Source organism: Nematolebias whitei, chromosome 1 (assembly GCF_014905685.2).
Source record: "Nematolebias whitei isolate Nwh7 chromosome 1, NemWhi1, whole genome shotgun sequence".
NCBI classification, from domain to species: Eukaryota; Metazoa; Chordata; class Actinopteri; order Cyprinodontiformes; family Rivulidae; genus Nematolebias; species Nematolebias whitei.
Window position 1 is genome coordinate 5,425,812 of NC_056498.1, and position 14,083 is coordinate 5,439,894.

General features: G+C 44.3%; 1 protein-coding gene across 1 annotated transcript in view; it reads right to left on the minus strand.

The window, feature by feature from the left end:
• mad2l1 (MAD2 mitotic arrest deficient-like 1 (yeast)) overlaps positions 1-14,083 on the minus strand; it is a 48,306-nt gene that overhangs the window by 7,540 nt on the left and 26,683 nt on the right. Inside the window, exon 3 of the mRNA XM_037682094.1 lies at positions 3,611-3,731. Within this exon, the coding sequence (XP_037538022.1) occupies positions 3,611-3,731 (121 nt within the window). The remainder of the gene's footprint in view (positions 1-3,610; positions 3,732-14,083) is intronic.

Genomic DNA, 14,083 nt, shown 5'->3' on the forward strand with positions numbered 1-14,083 from the left:
CCCCTGCTGATAAGACGGTTCATCCATCTGTCTAGAGCACACGCTCGCTGCCACTCCGCGTAACGTTAGGGAAGCGGGCACGCATTTTGTGCTGCTGCATTTTTTTTTTACAGATGCCAACCAATTTACAGCCTCTACCGCTGTCATGTGCTGCAAAGGTGTAATCCGAGCCACCCAAGGAGAGGCTTCCTCGAAGGGGCCCTGAAGGCGCCTCTGTGCGGGCTCACATCTATGCTGATGTGAGCTGGCGTGCGCTGGGGGGAGGCATGCGCGCCCATGGCCATGCGGTGCCGTTTAGGTGAGGGCTGCTGCTGCCGCGGGGGCGCGCATTGTCACCACTGCGGTCAGAGGAGGCAGCGCACAGCCTAGGCTGAGAGCGAGGTTTCCCACTGGACTCGGTCTGCTGAAAACATTCACTTTTGGCTGCTGTGTCACGCGTGCATTTTGTGTGTTTTCTCGAGCTGCGGTGATTTTAAAAACCTGTTTGGAGGACACCGGCTCGCTTTGTGTGGAGGATGTGTGAGGAGAAGCCGCTGTGAGATCATTCGAACTGACAGTCAGGCTGAAATCAGACACTTTAATTTCTGAATGATGTTTATGTTTTATTTCAAAATTTAAACCATCATTGTGCACACACACATCCTCCACAAGGAGTCCTTTTTGAATCTTCTCCCCTGTGAGCGCTGTGGCTGGATGTTCTAGGACGGCGCCTGTTGGCGGTCTCAGGAGGAAACGCTGCACCGCTGGTTGCCAGGATGAGGAGGGCTGTTCTCTGACGGGAGGGGCTGGCAGCGGAGCGAGAAGACGCTGCAGCAGCTGTGGAACATCTCTACTGCTGCCTCTGGCCACGGCGCTCTCTCCAGCGGGCGGGGTGGGGGGGTGGTGGGTGGAGAGGAGGGGTGCGGCTTGACCAGATGGCGCAAAGTCTCCGACACCACCTCCCACTTCATCGATTTCTCGAGCATGGCCTTGAAATTGGCTCCGAACAACACGTCCGTTGTGATGGGGCCCTCCAGCAAGTCCTTCTGCAGCTTCTCTGGCAGGGAGGGGAGTGACGAAGCCAGGTGAACCTCTGGATTATCGTCATCCAGGCTGCGATGCGAGACAGGCAGACAGCAGAAGAGGTGCACAGGTTGAGAATGACGTCAGACGCCTTGCAGAGGGAGCTCTTCGTCTCCTCAGGCAGTTCTGTTCCCTCCAGCCTCTTTGATATGCTGTACGCCAGCAGCGCAACGTTACTGTTCGCTGCGGCCGCCTGGAACACACAATGGTGATCTTGGTTGGAGAGCGATGTCACCTTCTGGTTATACTTCCCCAGAGGCACAGTACGCTGGTCCAACCTGGACATCTTTGCTCTGAGAGCCTCAGCCAGGCTTGGCTCTAGGGGGGGCACCGAGGGAAAGTCCGCTCAGTAAACCCTTCCAATCTGGTGATGGGCGCAAATGTGGAAACAGGCGCTCTCAGTCTACCAGGTCCGGCTGCAGCCTCATTCCAGTAGAACGTCACTGCAGGGAAACGAGGCCAGATGGGATCAGGACGGCGAGCCGGGGTGAAGCCAAACCTTCCTGCTAGATCATCCAATCTGGGTGGGGGAAGGAGAGGGACGGAAAGTCCCTTCGTGTCAGCCGCCTCCTGGATTATGCCGAGCAGCTCCGAGAGGAGGGCACTGACAACAACGCCTTTTTCGAGGGAATCAGCCGATTCACCTTGAGAGAAAAAAAAAACGCATTAGAAAAGGCGGTGGCGTCTTCGACCGTGTAGCGGCCCTCCACGAAAAAACATTCAGCGGGGCTGCTGCTAACAACGCCTTATTTGAGGAAATCATTTGATTACCGCAGGGAAAAACACGTTAGAAACGGCGATGGCGTCGTCCAGCGGGTAGCAGCCCGCCATGGAAAAGCACTCCTCAGAGCTTACCTTGAACAAGGCTGAACCTTGGACGGCAGGAGGTTGGCGTGGCGGAGACCCAGGCGTCCTTAGCAAAGGTTGTGCTTTTCTTTCTTCCTTCCTGACTTTTCCTTCTTTATTCTTCTGACAGTGCTAGCTAGCTGGCTAAAGAAAAAGTGGGAGCCGATTACCCAGTCTCACCGTAATTTATACGGACCGGGGGTAAGGCCCACACAGCAGGTGGGCATGGACTAAAGTTTTCAGTGCTGCGCTGCATGCCTAGGGATAAACTCACTAGCGACAGTCTTAAAGGGCGAAGCCTATACGAACAAGAACTCCTGAAGTTAAGTACAGTACAAACAGATGAGCCTAAACAGAGTTTTCTGTGACTGAGATGGAGCACTTCATCTTCACTGGACTACAAAGTTCATGCTCAATCATCCAGGTACCAAATCCAATAATTCTCAGTCGGGTCATCTGGACAATTTATTTTTTATAGACGTTTCGCCCTCTATCCAGAGGGCTTCATCAGTCAGAGGAGTTCCAGTAAACTGTTTCCCCACAAAGCAGTAAGTAGTCCTTAAGTGGACCAACCAGTTTGCTGGAGCTAAGATGGGTTCTGGGGGATGTCCTGTCCCTTTCTGCTTCATGCCGTTTCTGGTGGACCGAGAGATGGGTAAAGGAGCTGAGAACATCCCCCACCATCTTTCTATCAACCGGGACTGACAGGTGAAATTCCAGAGTATCTAGACCTTGGAGTAAGGTACCACATTCCCTCCACTCTTCAGCATCACATCCGGCCTGCAACAGGGGTTTTATTTTGTTTTAACTAATTTAATTTAACTATATGCCGGCTTAGGTGTATGTTAGAGGGTGGGCCCACTTGATTTGGTGTAAACTTTAATAATCAGAAACTGAAATAATTTATTATGGACTGAAAATAATGGGAATTACTGTGAATGTTTTTGTTTAAATTTAATACAAGTTATTAAAGCTCAAAACTTTAGTCCTGTGTTGTTGGTTATTTAAAAAAAATAACTAAGTTTGAGTTTAAGGGTTTTAATGAGCTCAGGGGCCCTTACCTAGTTTAGAGGGGTAGAGGTGAGCTACACAAAGTATTTATAAGAATCGAGAAACTCAATAGGGACACCATTCGCAGATAAGATGGTAGGAAGGGCTGCTGGTACAGACTTCCTGTTTCAAAACAACTTCCCATTGGTTTTATCTGCATTTAGCACCAATTTGAGATGGAACAAATCTGACTGGATGATGTCAAAAGCAGAGTGTAAAAGCTGGAAAACCTTAGCAACTGATTTAGCTCAACAATAAACTGTGTCATCCACATAGAAATGTAAGGACGCATCAGGAATTATCTGACCTACATTATTTATATAGATTGTGAAGAGGGTGGGTCCTAAGACTGAGCCTTGTGGTATATCATTGTTGACAGTTAAATAGCTGGAAGAAGAACCACACTTAAAAATCACTTTAATGATAAATAATTATTAAAAGTTAACCGATTTATCTGAATTTCAAATGTGTACATCAGCAGATTACGTCCAAGACAGAGGTAGCTGTCAAATTGGGTTGGATGCATTTTTTGTTTTTTTAAGACCACCCACATCTCGCTGGTCACAAGCATCCAGTCAGAACCCAGTGGAAAGTGTGCTCGTGTTTGCCTTTTCAAAAGGTCATTGAACTGTACACCAGCAGAGGAACTGACCTGCTCTCCTTGGCCGACTTGTCACACTCGATGTCGAACTGCCATCTCTCCAGAACCTCATTGGTCTCCAGACACGTGATAACCAACACCAGCTTCTGAACAGTGCACTCAAACAACCATTCTGCAACACACAGCATGATCCTCTTCATCACTTCATCTCAACAGATATCAGGAACAATGCTCAGAACTCAAGACTAACCTTGTGAGCAACATGAGAAACTCTACATAAAGGTTTTAATTGGGGAAAAACTGGGATTAGAAAGAGATCTATGCAGGTGTTTTTATTGGAGCCCGACCAATATATTATTTGGTAGGGCCGATATTTTAGCCCGATATACAGGTGCTGGTCATAAAGAATAAATGGTAAATGGACTGTACTTATATAGCACCTTTCTATCTTATCAAGACACTCAAAGCACTTTCCACTACTATCTGTGCCTCATTTACCCATTCATACAGCACTCTACTAGATCTCTACAAAGACAATTGAACAAATCATTCTAAAAAGACTAATCAGAGTTTTATATCACATTCATACACTAATGGGACACACATTGATGGCAATGAGGGGTTCAGTGTCTTGCCCAGTGACACTTACCATACCATACCATTTTATTTATAGAGCACTTAAAACAGCGACAAGGCCAACCAAAGTGCTGTACAGACAGAACAACAGGTAACACACAAAGCAAAATACAAAATGAAGTAAATCAGAAATATACACATAAATACGATGCCGATAATGACGACAAACCAGTGTGGAGCATACAGGTTCAAAACACAGAGCCTCTGGTGTTGAATGCTACTGAATAGTAGTGAGTTTTTAAACGGCACTTGAAAACCAAGAGGGAGGGGGCCTGTCTGACAAGCAGAGGTAACTCAGTCCAGATTCTTGGTCCTGCTACAGAGAAGGCCCTGTCACCTCTGCGCTTAAGACGAGTTCCTGGAACTGTGAGGAGCAACTGGTCTGCTGACCTCAAGGAACGTGATGGGACATACGGTTGTAGCAGATCAGAGAGATAAGGGGGAAGAAAATGTTCAGTGATTTGTAGACATACAGGAGTATTTTGAACTGGATTGGAAAGTGAACCGGTAACCAGTGCAGGGAGGCCAAAACTGGTGTAATGTGCTCTCTTTTGCCTGTACTGGTTAAAAATCGGGCTGCTGCATTCTGGACAAGTTGTAGTCGTGCTATGGAGGTTTGACTGATACCAAACAGGAGCGAATTGCAGTAATCAAGCCTAGATGTAATGAATGCATGTATTACTGTCTAGGTTATTTTTGGACAATATGGGCTTCAGTTTAGACAGCTGCCTCAGTTGGAAGAAATATGATTTAACAATCATGTTTACGTGATTGTTAAGTTTCAGGGAAGGGTCCATTATCACTCCCAGATTACTGACTCTTTGTTTTTCTGACAGGGTTAGAGTGGAAAGGTCGATGCAGTGGTTTGTAATCGTGTCATTGGGATGGAACAACATGACTTCAGACTTCTTTTCATTGAAACTTGAAAAGTTTAAAGCCATCCAGTCCCTGATGTCAGCCAGGCAGTCGAGCAGAGGTTAAATAGAGCATGTACCAATGTGTCTTAGGGGGAAGTAAATTTGACAGTAGTCGACGTAGAAGTGAAAGGGTTTGTTGTGTTTCTGGAAAATAGCACCAAGTAGCAGCAGGTATAGAGAGAAAAGGAGGGGACCCAGGATGGACCCCTGTGGAACCCCGCATTTAAGCTCTGTCGCTGCAGAACTAAAATCCTTGATGGAGACACAAAAGGATCTGTCAATGAGGTAGGATCTGAACCAATTGAGGGCTGACCCTGTGATGCCCACCCACTGCTCCAACCTAGCAATGAGGATCTCATGGTCATTGGTGTAAAAGGCGGCTGTGAAGTCCAATAGGACAAGCAGCACAGAATCACCGGTATCTGTGGATCTAAAAATGTCATTAAAAACCTTTAATAGGGCAGTTTCAGTGCTATGGAGAGGTTTAAAGCCAGATTGGAATAGCTCCAAGATGGCAAGATCCTCCAGGAAGAACTTCAACTGGGACTCAACTGTTTTCTCCAGTATTTTAGAAACAAATGGGAGTTTGGAGACAGGCCGGAAGTTGGAAACGAATGAGGGGTCAAGGTTTGGTTTTTTCAGGAGAGGCTGGACAGCAGCATGTTTAAAGGTTTTTGGCACCACACCAGTGGATAAACTACTGTTTACTATATCAAGAATGGACAAACCTAGAGTAGGAAAAACCTCCTTTTGTAGTCGAGGGGGGACCACATCAAAGGGGGAACCAGAAGGTTTCAAGCTGCACATGACCTGCTCTAGAGAAGATAGAGTGATGGGTTCAAAATGGTCAAATAGAGCTACAGATTGAGGTGGGATGGATGGGTCATGAGTTGGAGGGGAAATGAGAGCCCGAGTGGTCGCAATTTTTTCCAAAAAGAAATGTAAGAAGTTCTCGCACAGCTCAGTCGAGGCTTCCAGAGGTGATGGTTCAGTGAGGTGGAGAACAGAGTTTAGGGTAGAGAAGAGGACAGGTGGGTTGTGAGAGTTTGAGGTTATGATATCAGAAAAGTATTTGGATTTAACAGCTTTTACTGCTTTCTGATAACGGCGCCAACTCTCTTTAAGTATTTGAAAAGAGACCTGCAGTCTATCTTTCCTCCATTTGCGCTCTGTCCTCCTGCACTGCTACCCAACGGCCTTGGTGACGTTACTCAGCCAAGGTTCTGCTCTGAGTGTTGATTTTCTAGTTTTAACAGAAGCGACATGATCCAGTCTTTAAGCAGATAGAGTTGAACTGGGATGTCAGCTCCTCAGTGGTGGTGAGAAACACCGGGGGCTGAATGATCATTTCAGAGTTATAAGCATCTGTGAAACGTGCGGCAGTAAAGTGGTTAATGGCTCAGCTACTACGTGCAGGAATGCACGGCTTAGGAGTTAGATGGAGGAGGGTGAATTCAAACCGGACTGGCATGTGGTCTGAAAAAACATTATCACCAATTTCAAGATTACTAACAGTCACATCACGAGTTAAAACAAGGTCCAGCGTATGTCCGCGCTGTTGGGTGGGACGGTTTACATGCTGAGTTAGATTAAATGAGTCCAATAAATCAAAAAAGTCCTTAACCAAGGGCTTCTCAGGGCAGCACACATGCAAATTAAAGACCCCAATAATGAAAACATGATTATATTTTGGTGTGATTTCAGCCAAGAAATAAGAAAAGTCATTTATGAAATCTTTAGACCGAGGTGGGCGGTAGACGAGTGCGCATAAAGTCAAAGGCGAATGGCCGAATTCAAAGACGCTCAGCTCAAAGCTGGGGCGGGAAACTGGGATGGGCAGTTGTTTACAGTCAGAAATTGATTTGAATATTGTTAATAATCCACCACCGCGCTGGCCTGATGGCCGCGGTGCATTAAAATACAGACAGTTCGGTGGCAATAATTCCGTCAAGGCGCTGGACTCACCCGGAGACATCCAAGTCTCTGTGATACAGAAAAAGTCCAGATCATGCTCTTGAAAGTAGTCCCTGAGGATAAAAGTTTTGTTGGCAATAGATCTTGCGTTGACCAAATAGACTTTGTGAATAAGGTGAGGGATGTCATCATGGAGACTGATGAAACAATGGTCTCTTTTGATGTCACATCACTCTTTACATGCATTCCTGTTGATGATGCAGTAGAGGTTGTCAGTTTAAGATTAAAATCAGACATCACTCTGAGCAGCAGGACCACGTTTCCACAGAACAACTATGTCAACTCTTGAAACTGTGCCTGCAGTCAACCTACTTCACATATGGGGAGCAATATTATAGGCAGAAACATGGGTGCTATGGGGTCTCCAATTTCTCCTATTGTTGCCAACCTGTACATGGAGGAGGTAGAAAAGAGAGCCTTGATGTCCTTTTCAGGGACACCACCAAGTCATTGGTTCAGGTATGTTGATGACACCTGGGTTAAAATTAAATCCCAGGAAGTCCAACATTTTACTGACCAAATCAACTCTGTAGATAAATACATCAAGTTCACACGAGAAGATGTAAAAAATGGCAGGTTGGCTTTCTTGGACTGTGAGGTCTCAGTCTCTGATAGAGGACATTTGCAAACTGAGGTGTACCGCAAACCCACCCACACAGACCAGTATTTGCAGTTTGACTCCCATCACCCTTTGGAACACAAGTTAGGAGTCATCAGGACTCTGTGCCACAGAGCAGACAGCGTCCCCACTAACTCAGGAGCCAGGCAGAAGGAGAAATCCCACACAAAACAGGCTCTAGAGCAATGTGGATATCCTAACTGGGCCTTCCTGAAAGCAGAGAAGAAACACAAACAGGACTCCAGCCAGCCATCAGGTGAAAAGGAGGAACCCAGACGCAGACCAGTGGTCATTCCATATGTTGCAGGAGTAACAGAGAAACTGAGACGTTTATTTTCTAAACACAACGTCCCAGTGGCTTTTAAACCCCAAAATACATTACGGCAAAGACTGGTTCATCCCAAAGATCCAGTCCCCCGGCACAAACAGAGTAATATTGTATATGCTGTTCAGTGTCTGGAGGGCTGTGATCAGTCTTATATAGGGGAAACTAAACAAACACTGGCCAAAAGGATGGCCCAGCACAGAAGAGCAACAACATAAGGCCAGGACTCTGCGGTCTACACTCATCTCAAGGCCAGTGGTCCCTCTTTCAGGGATGAAGATGTTCACATCCTGGATAGAGAGGAATGATGGTTTGAGAGAGGAGTAAAGGAGGCCATCTTTGTGAAAAGAAATCTTCCATCGTTAAACAGGGGTGGAGACCTCTGGGTTCAACTGTCCCCCTCTTACAATGCTGTTATTGCTAGTATCGCTCAGCCTCCTGTGAATAGTAAACAGCCATCAGTGTGCTAAAGATCCAACGTTAGACTGATGGTCCTTCTTGACCATGTGAGCAGCTGGTTTTGGTTGTCAGCAGCAAAACTGGTTGATCCACTCTGAGAGGGTGTTATTTATATGACTGAGCTGAATACAGCACCTCAGACTGAGGAAGTCTTTCGGATGAAAGACGAAACGTTTCCACATTTTTTTTGTTCGTTTTGCCTCGTTTTGTTTTTTTGAACGTCCAGAGGACCAGATTTAACTTTTTTAGATTTTTCTACCTGGATTATTGAGCATGCAGGACAACTTGTCTGTTTTGTCTGACATAATTTCTTTCTCCACCTCACGTCGCTTCAAAAACACGCTCTTTAGGCATAAACTCATCAGGGTAGGACCGATTTGAGGGCTTTTATTCAGCTTTTTTAACCACTAAAGAAGACTCCGTTTGAAAACGAGCTTCATTTCTGGGGTCACGTGACTTTACAGATACGTGGACATCGGGGTGGGCTTTTTGCACTTATGCCAGAGTGAGTGGACGTACACGGCGTTACGTCACTGGCTTCTCAGCAAATCAGAACGTTTCACACAGCGGTCCTCGACCAATCACAGCTCGTGTGTACTTGTGTAAGCTAGCTGTTAGCTCCAAAGTCCAGTGATAATTTTACCCATTAACGCTTTAAAAATGCACAAATTAACTGTGGAAATGTAGCGATTAACATCCAAGCAGCTTCTGAGTTGGCGCTCAGTTTCACAGACAGCGTTTCACCATTTAAAACACGACTTGTTCAAGTCCATTTATCAGAACCGAGTCGGAACCGTAGAACCACCGGTTATGAAAAGAGTTTCAACAGAATGATGCGTCTTTTCTCTCTGCTTACAGATTAAATCACAAACACACAGATTGACAATTTCAAGCTTCAAATGAACATCAACACAATACTGTATCGTTCTGAACACCACAGCCATGCAAAATATCTTTCCAAGGTCAAAACTTGGACTTTTTATGCCAACATGAAGCGTTTTCCACAATATCAGGTCACACAGAATTTATCTCTTCAGAAAGTATACGGGCCACCAATATGTAGTATGTCAGGACAGCTTTTGCTGTGGACATCCTATTAATTAATTATTCTTAAGGCTAGTTCAAGTACAAAGAATATTAATTGTTTAATTAACAACGGATTCTTTCTTTTTTGAGTTAAATTTCTGCCATGTGACCAAGATAACTTGAGAGTGGAGTGTATAATTAGTGACATGAGACGCCATTTATTTTTGACCCATCAGAATAAATGCGGTCATTTATTTAACAGAATCAAAATTTTACATCAAACATGTACACTTGATTTGCGGATCTATTTCTGATTAATAAACTTAGCAAGTTCAAATAACAAGACAAGATTACTGATGGAGAATAATTCATCTCTGAAGGCATTTAGCTTGATTTACTGGCGAAGAGGTTTCAAGAGGATAGATTTAGAGGTTTTAAAGAGGAGAGATTTAGATGGATGGAGGAAAGTATGTTGAAATATGTTGACCAAGAATGGCACCCTTCATCCGACCTCAGCTCTGCCCTCAGTACACTTGGTGCGTGACGACTCGTTACCTTTGCAGAAGATAAATCAGCTCCGGTACAGAGGTCCATTTCAACACTACTTTTCAGCGTCTCCGGTCAGGGTGGCTGAGAATCGTCCGAAGTAGTGACGAAATATTCCGTTCAACAGAATAAGAACTTCCTTAGAAGGAATCTTCATTAGAAGTTGTAGGGCGTTACGCCCAGGTGAGTTCACAGCGAGGCGTGCTGTGACTCCGCTGAAATGGACGGACCCTTGGTTCATGGTCCAAAGTCCATCAGCTATTAGAGTAGAGACTGTTAGACCTTAGCCTCCAGTCAGAACTGAAAGTTCCAGTAAGAACTCCCGTAAGACCCATAGTTCCAAGAAGTGTTGACTTTTAAAGGGTATCCACTTCCTGTTACTTGGTACTTCCTGATTGGTTAACACAACCAGCAGGGGTGGAGTTTTAGTGATGTCAGAGGGTTATTAGAAGTCAGACGGCAGAAATGTTTTTAAGAACTGTTAGTAACAGACAGGAAAATATTTTGAAGAAGTGACAGACTTGCAGGCGCCAGTTTCTTATTTACTGTCAGAGTTTTAAAACAAGGCACTTCGTTCTCATAACTTGTTCTCTGACTTTTGACAGACATCAACACTCCACTCCTCATTCAGACAGAAGAGTAAAGTGCACAATTTCTTTGTAAATAGACATTTAACTTGTATGATCTAAGTCTAATGAGGTTTAAAAATCATTAATACTGTTTCACAGCTGATTTAAATGAGTGGTTTACTTCAACATTAGAAATGGTATGAACTGAACACACTTTTGATTATCAAGATATTGTAAAATAGTAATGATGATATAAAAAAAGAAGAGTGTTCTTTCAATTGATTAATTCAGGATACAATTAAATAGTCTCTTGATGAGATAATTTGTGTTCTGGATTCAAATCAATGAAATAACAGTTCCTGTTCCCTGAAGGTCTTCAGAGACAGATTGATGTAGGAGGTCTAGTTCACTATATAGGGACCTCAGCTATTTTATGCCTATATCTTGCTCTTGGTTAAGAGTATCAATATACTGAGCTCTGGTCTGTCTGTAAGTTATTTTCTTCACATGCGCCTCAACAAATGGCGGAAAACCCGGTATTGCGCAATACCGGTCACGCGTCTGGGAACTATGTATAAAAATAGGATTTTTAGAAATGTTGGCCAACTGAAGTATGAACATGAAAAGTATGAGTATGTACAGCACTCAGTACTTAGTTGTTGCTCCTTTTGCCTGGATTACTCCAGCAATGCGGCGTGGCATGGAGTCGATAAGTCTGTGGCACTGCTCAGGTGTTATGAGAGCCCAGGTTGCTCTGATAGTGGCCTTCAGCTCTTCTGAATTGTTGGGTCTGGCGTATAACATCTTCCTCTTCACAATAAGGCCAGGCGAATTTGCTGGCCAATTAATAACAGGGATACCATGGTCCTTAAGCCAGGTACTGGAAGCTTTGGCAATGTGTGCAGGTGCCAAGTCCTGTTGGAAAATGAAATCTGCATCTCCATAAAGTTAGTCAGCAGCAGGAAGCATGAAGTGCTCTAAAACTTCCTGGTAGATGGCTGCGATGACCTTGGACCTCAGGAAACACAGTGGACCAACACCAGCAGATGACATGGCATCCCAAACCATCAATGACTGTGGAAACTTGACACTAGACCTCAAGCAATGTGGATTGTGTCTCTCCTCTCGTCCTCCAGAATCTGGCACCTTGATTTCCAATGGAAATGTAAAATTTACTTTCATCAGAGAACATAACTTTGGACCACTCAGTAGCCATCCCAGGCGAGACGCTTCTGACGCCATCTCTTGTTCTAGATGGCTTGACACAAGTAATGCAACAGCTAGAGCTGGAAATAATTCGATATAGATATATCTCGCGATATACTTTTATTCAATAACGATATGAGTTTTAAGCACTATTTTGATATTTTGATAGGATTACAGCGTTTCACAGACGCATTTCTTTTTCTGTTCGGGTTGCAGCGGCCTCTTCAGTTTCAACCAGGACAGAAAAAGGTGTGACACAACTACGTAAGTGCGTGGTGATGTAATGTTATGCAGAGCTCAAGTCCAGAAGGCGTTAGTGGTAGCAGGCTAAGCAAGGCTAATCTCCAATGCGCGTTGTTTTCGCTTCAAAATGAGTGCCCATGATCGTCAGAATGTGACTGAACAAGCTTTCACAAGCGAAGAGAAAGCAGATGACATCCCTGATGAGAGGAAAGACTAATTTGCTGGTTTGGAAGTGGTTCGGCTTTCTAAAGCCCCTTATCCACGGGTCTTTTTGGTACTCCTATGTAACTAGTTGTGGCCGATTGCGGGTTTTATCAACAATGCCTCTAGTGGTGGAACCCACCCCATTTTTGGGACCTAAATCACTGAGGTCCCAGGTCTGGTTCTTTTAAGGTCTAGTTGTGACATCAGCGCACTGTAGGTCACTGATTGGTCAGGGGGCGTATTCATTGGTGGAGGGCGGAGATTCAGTCTTCCACCGGAAATCACAATCCACCATTTTCTTTTTCACCCGCATAACAGACAACAAGAAATCGGAGGAGCTTATTTTGGAATATTTTATAAGGTAAAACAAATAATCATGGCACAACCGTGGTTGAATGCTGAAGTTCAGGCATTTCTCTGTTTGCTGGCCGATGAACAAGTGCAGCGCGAGCTAGATGGAACAAAACGAAATGAAAAGATTTTTCAAGAGGTGTCTGCGCAGATGGCGGTGCAGGGCTTCCATCGCACACCAAAGCAAAGAGGAAAGCTTAAAAAACTAATAGTTGATGGTGAGTGTATTTTATTTACTTTAAGCATATTTCCTTTTCCTCATGCAACCGTTTCTTTGCGTTTTCTGAAAGTACTCTGAACAAACGAGGCTGACGCGGTTACGTCGTTATTAGTTAGCATCATTGCTAACTGTACTCTGTTGCTGTTTTTCCACTCTTATTTTGATGCAGAAAGTCCCACTGAACATGAAGGTTCGCCAGATTCTGCTTTTGACTGTCCAATCCTCCCCGCTTCTGACCCTTCCCGACCACACCAGCTCCGAGTACATCCATGCCACCGGGCACATCTACGCCACCGGGCAACACGCAGCAGAGCGGCACCAAACAGCACCCGTTACTAGGTAAGAAGCAACAATCGTGTTTAACATCACATTGATCATGTTGATATGAATGTTGTTTTGTTTTTGTTGTAAAACACCTTGCATGTATTCAAACTACTTGTTTATTCAGTTGTAATGGATAAATGTTAAATTTAGTTATTAATTTATTACTTAAACTTTCATTTATGAAGTTTATTATTGAAATTATACAGGGTGTAGTGATTTTTGTTCAGATTAACGATGCTCTGTTCTTTTTCTAAATTAGCAAACCGTTGTAAATGACTACATGTAGTTTATTTATGCCCACCTGCTTACTATCATTAAAGTACTAGACTGCTTTATGAACAGAATCATTTCTGATCTTGTGAACAAACACCTTTTGAAATTAGCAGGAACTTTAATGTAAATAATTTATTTAAAAACTCTACCTGTACTTCATCATCTAACAGCCATTTTCTTGTGTGTTATTCCTAGGCAATAGAAAGCGCAGATCAACAAGTGCAGCAGAGAGCTTTGTTTCTGCACATACAGAACAAGAGGTGATGAACTGGAAGCAGAGAGAGGAACACTTCCATTTTATTTGTGAGGATGCCAAAAAAGCAAGGCAAGAAGAAGCTGCAGCAGCGAGGAAGCAGGAGAAGGCAATTAGGAGGGAGGAGATGGCCTTGAGGAGAGAGGAAGCAGATGTTCGCAGAGAGGAAGCAGCACAGCGAAGGCAGGAGGCTGAACAGAGTGCTGCTTTCAATCAGGCACTCCTTGGGGTGCTGGAATCCATTGCCCGTTCCATGGCAAACAGACATGTTTAAAAATATTTAGAGTAGATCATAGTTGATCTATAGAAATGTAGATCCTGCAAGGTAAGCCCACAAATAGCCAAACGTAGCTTGTTAAGTTTGCATATATAATTAGTG